The following is a 9,277-nucleotide window of genomic DNA, read 5'->3' on the forward strand; positions in this document are numbered from 1 at the left end:
CTTTGGGGACACTCAGAAAAACCAAAAACAGTCCCTGTTCTCAGGGAACTCACATGCTAACAATTTACTTTTCATAACACAATGGCCATGATTCCATACTATATGTGTATTCTGGACCAAGGAAACATATTTTATCAATCAAATCCCATCTTAAGCAAATTATGTGACTACCTGCAGGATCTTTGATTTTGTTAGTTCTCAGGGATTTAATCTCCTTCACCCTTGTAGCTTTGGACCCTCCTAGGACCTAGAAGATGAGTCCTAGGGAAGTTGCCTGAAGCAGACAGAGGATAGGTGACTTGCTTAGGGTCACTTATGCATCAAAAGTAGGATTTAAACCAAGTCTTCTTGATTCCAAGCCCATTATCACTTTATCCACTACTCTAGTTCACCTTTTTTAGTATTGTTAAATGTTAAGAAGAACCAGGCTTGTCATTTCATTGGTGCAGGAGGTTTCTGGTAAAGGATTCCTTCTACCAGTACCGTTCTGCACCTTCTTTGTGACTCAGAGGCTTAGGAGAGTTGCCTGGAATACTACGAGGTAATCTACAGGGGTCCCAAGGCAGTTCTGTCTCAGAGTTTTGACTTGAACCCAGGACTTCTAGTCTCAAGGTCAGTTCTCACTACATCAAACTGTGCTACCTCCATATCTTTCAGTTTACTTGGGCTATTTAAAAAAACCCTATAGTGAATCCTTTCATAAAGTCAATAGTTCTAACGATGATCTCCATGTGTTGGATTTGCTTAAAGCAGTTCTTCATCCTTTATAACTAACAGCCAGGTAAAACACTCTGCAGGACTGATTAAGCTGTTCTGTCCAAGTGAACTTTCCCCTCAGTCTATGGACTATTCACATTCTGGCTGCAGCACTTTTCTTGGCACCTGTGGTTTGTTGTAGAATGACTAGTTGAAGAAGCAAAGATCCACATTCAATCAACAATGAGCATTTCTTAAGCACCTACTATGTGCCTTTATTAAGTACCTACTATGAAGCATTTATTAAGCATTATTTGAGCTATGTGCTAGATGTTCAAAGACAAAAATGAAACTGCCTGCCCTCAAGGAGCTTCCACTCTTCCATACATATATACATATATACACACTGTGCAAAATATATAAGGCATATTTTTTGTGGGAGAGGCTCTACTAGCAGCATCTTTCCCATCATCCCCCCTACTGCTCCCCACTCCCTTCCTACCCCATTTAGTTTATACATGGAAGATATAAAGTAGATGGTTTGTATGGTGAAGGATGTGACCCTTGCCTGGCACCTGACTTCATCTTGTAACAAGGCTTCCTGCTTCATGATGCTCCTTTCTATCCTTGAACATTTTCTGTATCTTTTCCCATGTCTAGGAATGAAGTTTTTGGAGGACTGCCCCATTGAACCACTCATTCCCTTATACTTGCTAGTGGGCGGGATCATCGGCAGTCTAAAGGTAATGTCTATTTTTGCATGTTAACCTTTGCTTGAAAAAAACCTAAACTGAGGACACCCCCTAAAATCTCTTTTAAGTGTCTGCTGCTCACAGAGGAGTGTGAACAACTTTTTTACTGGAAAGACTTCAGTTAGCAGAGAAATGCCATTAAAACAGCAGTTGCAATCACAAGATAATGAACCCTCCCCACTGTGGTCTGAATACCAGGACGGAGTGGAGGTATAGATTTTTCCAGGCAGGAGCTGGGAATCTGTTATCAGGGCTTAGCTAAACCCATTCCCCCACACAGTAGATGCTGTCACCCTCTTGGTCTGACGGCTGCTGGAGACACTGAGAGCTGATTAGGCCTTGAGAGGATGGAAGGCAGCCAACAGAGACACATATCATTCACATACATCTAGAGCTGATCTTTTTTTCACCCCTCTTCTTAAGGGAAAATAATCTTCACTTTTGTGGATGAGAGAGTTTATAATTTACTCTGGCTGGGTCTACTCTATCTCATGGACCAGCACAGATCTCGCAGGTTGTAGTTATCAGCTAAATCCTAAATTCTGCCTGACTGCACATTTTATGCACCTGAGGAACCCAGCAAAGTGTTGGAGGATTCAGTGTTTGGGTACCGAAGAGTACTCTTAGTTTTTACTTCCGTTTACTTCCATCCCAAGGTTTGGCTCTCTGGTTCCCCCTGCTGGTCATCACTGTTACCACCCCTCTCAGCTTCCAGTTTTGCCCTTCCCTGCCTCCTCTGACATCGGCACAGAAGCCTTCTGTTTTGGGTTTTTGTTTTGTTTTTAGGGATTTTTTTTTAAAGATGATGTTTTACTGTTAATTATTACAGAGAAACAGAGAGAAGTTGAAAACAATAATGGCAAAAACATAAAATTGTAAGAAATATTAGACACTGGTTCAGATGCTCCAGTTATAAATGTGCTGGGAAGGAAGCCTTGATTGTTTGCAGTGAAATACAAGAACACAAATTTAGAGCTATAGGGAACTTAGAGATTAGGGGTTCTTACCCTTTTGGGTGTCATAGAACCCTTTGTACATCGAGGGTACCCCCTACCCACTTTTTCTCCATTGAAAAATATACCTTCTTTACTAAGAAAATGGAGGTCATCTGACATAAACTTTCTCATCTCCATATCTTCACCTCAGAACTCCTTTTTCTCCCCTTTTCCCAAATCTATGACAAAGAGGCAGCCCTTCTCCTTGCCGAGGGCGACCCTCCTGCGTGCCTGCTTGAACCCGTCTCTTCCCATCCTCTCTGGCAGATTGCGACTTATTATCCTCTCTCTAGCTCTCTGACTCTGTCTATGCCCATGGACCTTCTTTTCTTAAGAATAATTTATTTGAATGCATAAAGCAAAATACATAGGATTACAAAGGAATCCAATTATATTGAAATACAGTTACAAAGAATCCAATTATATTGAAATACAGTTATCAGAATTTTTAAAAAATTAGGAAACCAATTATGTTGCAATTGTCATCAGAATATTAAGAAAAAGTTAAAAAAATTAAAATGTAGTTATCAGAATAAAAAGTTAGGGAACCAATTATGTTGAAACACAGAATATATTAAAAAGTCAGGAAATCAATTATATTGAAATACAGTTATCAGAATATTTTTTAAAAGTCCATGGACCCCAGATTAAGAATATCTGATATAGTCCAACCCCTTAATTTTACAGACAAGGACAAAGTGACTCTCTGTCATTGTCTCTGTGTCTTTCTCTCTCTGTCTCTGTGTCGATGTCTCTCTCTGTTTTTCTGTCTCTCTGTCTCTGTGTGTCTCTCTATGCCTCTGTCTTTCTGTCTCTGTCTCAGTATCAATGTCTCTCTCTGTTTCTCTGTCTTTTTGTCTCTCTGTTTCAGTATAACTCTATATCAATCACCTCTCTGTCAGATGGGTAGCATGCTTCAGCACAAGTTATATGCTCCCTCAGTAACTTCATTAATTCTCAGGAGTGTAACGATCATCTGTGCAGATTACTCACAGATCTATATATCCAGCCTCAGTTTCTCTCATGTGCTTCAGTTCTATCCCATTGTCTATTTGACATTTCAGATTGTATGTACCAAGGACACAAGTCAAGCCTAACATATGGAAAACATAATTCATTATCTTTCTTTCCAAACCCACTCTTCTGCCAGATTTCCAGATTTCTGTCAAAGACACCCCTATCTTCCAGTCTTCCGATTTTGTACCCTTGGTATTGTTGTAAGATCGCAGGAGGATAGATTTAGAGGTGAAAGGGGATTTACAGGTTGAAATTCACCCCCCACATTTAACAGATGTAGACAATATGGCATAGCAAGTAAGTACTTGAGGCAGGATTTGAACTCAGGTGCTTGCTGCCTCTAGGTCCAATAGTCTTTCTACTATACCACCTCATTGCCTCCTATACTCTTCTTGATGCCTCATTCTACCTCACCGCACTCGTCTAGTTGAGTTGTCAAATCTCACTGTTTCCAGCTCTGTAACCTTTCTTCTGACCTCTTTACTGATATAGCTACCATCGTAGTTCAGTCTCCAAACGCCTCTCATCTGGACTATTGCAATGTCCTTCTAGTTTGTTGTTCGTGCTGCTGCTGCTGCTGCTGGGCAACTGGGTGGATCAGTGGATAGAGTGCATAGAGTGCTGGGCCTATACTCAGGAAGTCTGATTCTCCCTGAGTTCAAATATGGCCTCAGACACTTACTAGCTGTGTGACCTTGGGCAAGTCCCTTAATCATGTTTGCCTCAGTTTCCTCTTCCGTAAAATGATGTTGAGAAAGAAATGCCAAACTACTCCATTATCTCTGCCAAGAAAACCTCAGATGGGGGGGTCATGAAGAGTCAAACACAACTGAAATGACTCAACAACAAAAACAACAAAGGTCTAGTTGATCTCACTACCTCAAGCCCTTCCCTTCTTCAATTCATTCTCCACACTGCTGCCAAAGTGATTTCCCTTAAGTGCAGATGACATCATGTCACTCCCCTAGAATGACTCCTCAAGAAATTCTAGTGGTGCTTTATTGCCTCTAGGACTAAATATAAACTCTTCTGCTTAGTTTTTAAAGACATTTAGGGAACCCAGTGGATAGAGAGCCCTGGGCCTGGAGTCAGGAAGACTTGAGTTCAAATCCAGCTTCAGACACTTATGAGCTGTGTGACCCTGGGCAAGTCACTTACCTTTATTTGTCTCAGTTTTCTCAACTGTAAAATAGGGATAATAACAGCACCTATCTTTCAAGGTTGTTGCAAAGGTCAAAGGAGATCATATGTGTAAAGCACTTAGCACAGTGCCTGGCACATAATAGGTTCTATGTAAATGCTTATTCCCTTTCCTTCTACTCTTAAGCCCTTCACAATCTTGTCTCAACTATCCTTCCAGCCTCATTTATATATCATTCCCCTTCCCACACTCCATGGTTCAGCCAAACAGGGCTGATCTCTGTTCCTTACCCATAGAACTCTCCTGTCTCAATGACTTTGCCTTGATAGGCCCCATGCCAGGAATGTACCACCTCCTTACCTCCACCCCCACAGAATCCTTCATTTCCATCAAGATGCAGCTCAGGCACTATCTTCTACACAAAGCTTTTCCTGTTCCCCACAAATTGCTGGTAACCTTCCTGCACACTATCTTGTATTTATCTTGTTTACATTTATTCTGTGTTTCTATAGCTATGTCTATATATATGATATATATGACATGTATGGTATATATGTTTCAATGTCAAAAGCTACACTTATATGTCCATATCTATCTATATCTACCCATCTTTCTATCTATCCAACTATATCTATCTATCCATACCTATCTATCCATCTATATCTATCTATCCATATCTATCTAACTATCCATAGGATAGTTAGATCTATATCTTGCCATTGGACCCAGGTGGCTTCAGAGGAGAAAGTGAGGCAGGTGACTTTGCACAGCCCTGCCTCATTTAAATCCAATTTGTTTGCAAGTCATGACATCACCTTCCTGATGTCATGGTCCCTGTCGAGAACAAAGGACAAACAACGACAACAATCTATCCACATATCTATATCTATTTATCTATCTATCCATCTATCTCTATCTATCTATCTGTCTGTCTGTCTGTCTATCCATATTATCTCCTTAGATAGAATGTAAACTCCTTGAGAGAAGGGATTGTATCTTTTTTTGCTTGGTATCCCCAGTGCCTAGAACATAGTAGGTCTTTAGTAAGTAACTGACACTTTCCCTGAGGAGTAATAATTTTCCTACTCACCTGTTCAGTTCTTGGGAGGCTCAGGCAGCCAATCAAAAGAGGCCCCTGCCACCCACAGTGGGGTGGGGGGAGGGATGGATACAGAAGCCTCCATGTTAATGTTATATTACAAAGACCCTGTTGTTTCACTGCCCAGTATAAGACAAAATTTATTATCAAAATATTTATTATTCCCCAGTTCCATCTTGAATTCTGGTGGTGCCCAGGTGTCCCTAAGGCCCTTATTAGAATGCAGCCTTACCTAAAACAGAGTCCTATGGCCAGAACTCCTGAATAGGATTCCATAAAGAGGATAATGAGCACAGAGGAAGTCATTAACTTTGGTGCTAAGCCACCTGACTGCTGAGTTGAACTTTTCCTTCAGAGATGTTAGAATCTGGGCAGTCTGCTCTTTTTAATAACAGAAAACTTTTCCTCTAGGAAAGAAACCAGAGAAACTGGAGTCATTTCCTTTAATGAACAGCCTGGGACCCTAATAAACAATAGCGATGTTTTTCTGCCTAGCTAAAACCATGCAACAGCAAATTAAAATTTGATACTCATCACCGCAAGGTAATTCACAAGAAGCCAATAATCATTAGCTCCAATAAGGAGTAAAATTTTAAGATGCACCAAATATAGAATTCTATTAGCAATAATAACATTTAATATTAAACACCATCAAAAGAATGCATTTGTATTCCCAGTATCTCTGTGAAGTGAAGTACTAATCCCATCATGCCATTTTATTGGTGGGAAAATGGAAGAAGAATGGATTTGCTTAGTCCAGAGTCACTGAATGAAATATTGCTTAGACCTTGTTACTATCAGCATATTATATCATATCAGCATACCAACCAATAAATCATCAATGAGCATTTATCAGGGGCCTACTATTGTTCCAGGCACTGCATTAGGCACTGATAATAAAAAATATGCTATCACGGACACTGTTCTACCTCCTGAGTTTGCCTCTTAGAGGACTTAGAGATGTAAGGGTAAACAAAGTTTTGTTTTTTTCTCTCCTAGTGGTTGCAAAAGGTGAAAGAAGGTATGCTCCATTTAACATTTTTAGGGGTGTTTTAGAGAAAGGACTAAAACTAGGGCCTCATTTGGCTTCTTCTTTGACACAGTGGTTTAATGGAGTTTTGTGGGGTTTTTAAGAAGTAAAGTGGCTAGAGAATTGGCCAGCAAAGCCATCCAAGACTTGAGTTTGAGTCCTGCCCCTGTTACATACTGGTTGTGTGACCCAGAGTCAGCTGTTTAACTTCAGAGGGTTCTAAGTTTAAATTGCAAAGGGACTGACCTGCATTGGTGGAGGGAATTTCCACAGCCCTAGAAAGAGAATTGTTTGGGAATGGGGAAAGTAGGTGGGAAATCTTTGACTTCTCCATGCCTCCTTGACCAGAGGAAAACCTTATAACCCTCAAAAAGCCATGGATGGTTGTAGCAATGTCCTGTAACAACAAACATCATGGCGGAGGTTTAAGGATAAATTAGAACCACCAAGAAGAGGCAGCTTCAGGATTTTACAAGGGCCCCTACCCCTACCCTCAGGGCCTGGTGGAGAGCTACCCATAACTTCCGGGGGCTTCATGAGGACTCCTGGAAGGTGGGGCAAGGAATTGAAAGCAGCAAGCATTTATTAAGTGCCTACTACATGCCAGGCACTGTGCTAAGTGCTTTAGAAATATTATCCCTTTTGATCCTCACAACAATCCTGGGTGGTAGGTGCTATTATTATCCTCATTTTACAGTTGAAGAAACTGAGGCAGACAGAGGTTAAGTGACTTACCCAGAGCCACACAGCTAGTAAACGTCTAAGGCTGGATTTGAATTTAGGTCTTCCTGACTCCAGGCCCAACGTTCTTATCCATTGACTTTTTTCTTCAATCAGAACAATGAGCCTTTGCCACATATGACCTGCAAGTTTGAGCCCTAGATTCTATATCTCCTTGTGGGAGACTGCATCCCAGAATTTGGGGGTAGGGAGGATGTTTTATACCCATGACTTTGAGAATATTCCCACTCTTCCCAGGGATGGTTCATTGCAGAGGGGAGAATATGCCTCTAGTTTGAGGGCACATTTTTGTCCTTTGTTCCTTGCCATACCTTCTCGGTAAATGTCTTTTTATAAAATGATAACAACAGCAACAATATAGTGTAGCCTGGGCATGCCGTTGAAGGGCTTTTGGAGTATGTCCAGATTGCCTGATATGGAAGTCTCCGCATCCCCCACCACACAGATGGGATTAGCCTTCTATTGGCTGCTCGCATCTATAAAACTATTGATTGAGGGGATCTCTTTTTTCCCACAACTCTTCACAGGCTAGCTCAGTTCCCATAGAGCACAATCTTAGTTCGAAGCTCAAAACCAGCCTGGGACTTAAGTTCCAGTCCCCGGCTTCTCAGGGCTTCCATGCCAGACTGGCTGGCTGTGCCAACCTACCTACAAGCCTGGCTCTAAGGTCACTAAGGCCCTAACCTCCAGTACCTAAAACTGAGGAGGACAAACAACACAGACCAGAAACAGAAACAAACCCTCCCAGACCCATTTCTCAGAGAGGGAGTAAAAGAGAGAGAGCAGGGCAAGGAATGTCTTCTCACCTGTTCAGTATTTGGGAAGACTCAGGCAGCCAATCAAAGGAGGCCACTCCTATTCGTTGGGGAGAGTGGGTGGGACGGACACAGAAGCCTCCATGTTCAGCATTCTGGACATGGTCCCAAGGCCCTCAAGGACATTTCCATTTTAGGCAACACTAGCATTTATATATAGTGTTTTTTAATGTATGAAAAGTGCTTTTCATGTGTTATTTCATTTGATCCTTACAAGGACCCTGCGAAGTAAATGCTATTATTCCCATTTTACAGATGAAGAAACTGAGATTGAGAGATTAAGTGAATTGCCCAGGATCACACAACTAATAAGTATTTGGAGCAGAATTTGAACTCAATTTTTCTTGACTCTAAGTTGAACACTATTCACTGAGCCCCAAGCTCTCAATTATGAAGTTGATATCAATTGGCTAATTGATAATGGGAGATACCAGCTGGCTCCTTGATATTGGGGCACATCAGATAAGGACTTGAGAGTGATAATATTAAAAATAACCCCAATCCCTTGGGGCTGCTATGTAAAGCTAACTATTATTATTAGTATTATAGCTAACATTATTATTTTATTGTTACATTATTATTATTGTTATCTTACAGATGGGGAAATAGCCCATTTGTAGCTGGCCTGGATCAGGAACCCGAGTCTCCTAACTCCTCTTCCCAATAGATTGATAAATTGATTAGCTCATATCCTCAAAAGCAATATATTCTATATCCATGAGACACAGTATTGTTCAAATGATTTTTTAGAGAAAGAAAATTATTTGATAAGAAATCAAAGGTTAGGGGGCAGCTAGGTGGCTTTGTGGACAGAGCAGTGGCCCTGAAGTCAGGAGGACCTGAGTTCAAATCCGGCCTCAGACCAAACACTTGATACTTACTAGCTATGTGACCCGGGGCGAGTCACTTAACCACAATTGCCCAGAAAAAAGAAAGAAAGAAAGAAAGAAAGAAAGAAAGAAAGAAAGAAAGAAAGAAAGAAAGAAAGAAA

The 9,277-nt window shown here is 41.0% G+C and overlaps 1 protein-coding gene across 1 annotated transcript in view; it reads left to right on the forward strand.

Moving 5' to 3' along the window:
* TMEM272 (transmembrane protein 272) overlaps window positions 1-9,277 on the forward strand; it is a 35,658-nt gene that overhangs the window by 20,570 nt on the left and 5,811 nt on the right. The window contains exon 4 of the mRNA XM_027856941.1: window positions 1,357-1,439. Coding sequence (XP_027712742.1) covers window positions 1,357-1,439 — 83 coding nt within the window. The remainder of the gene's footprint in view (window positions 1-1,356; window positions 1,440-9,277) is intronic.

The sequence above is a fragment of the Vombatus ursinus genome, unplaced genomic scaffold, assembly GCF_900497805.2.
Source record: "Vombatus ursinus unplaced genomic scaffold, bare-nosed wombat genome assembly UNPS02011700.1, whole genome shotgun sequence".
In the NCBI taxonomy this organism is placed as follows: Eukaryota; Metazoa; Chordata; class Mammalia; order Diprotodontia; family Vombatidae; genus Vombatus; species Vombatus ursinus.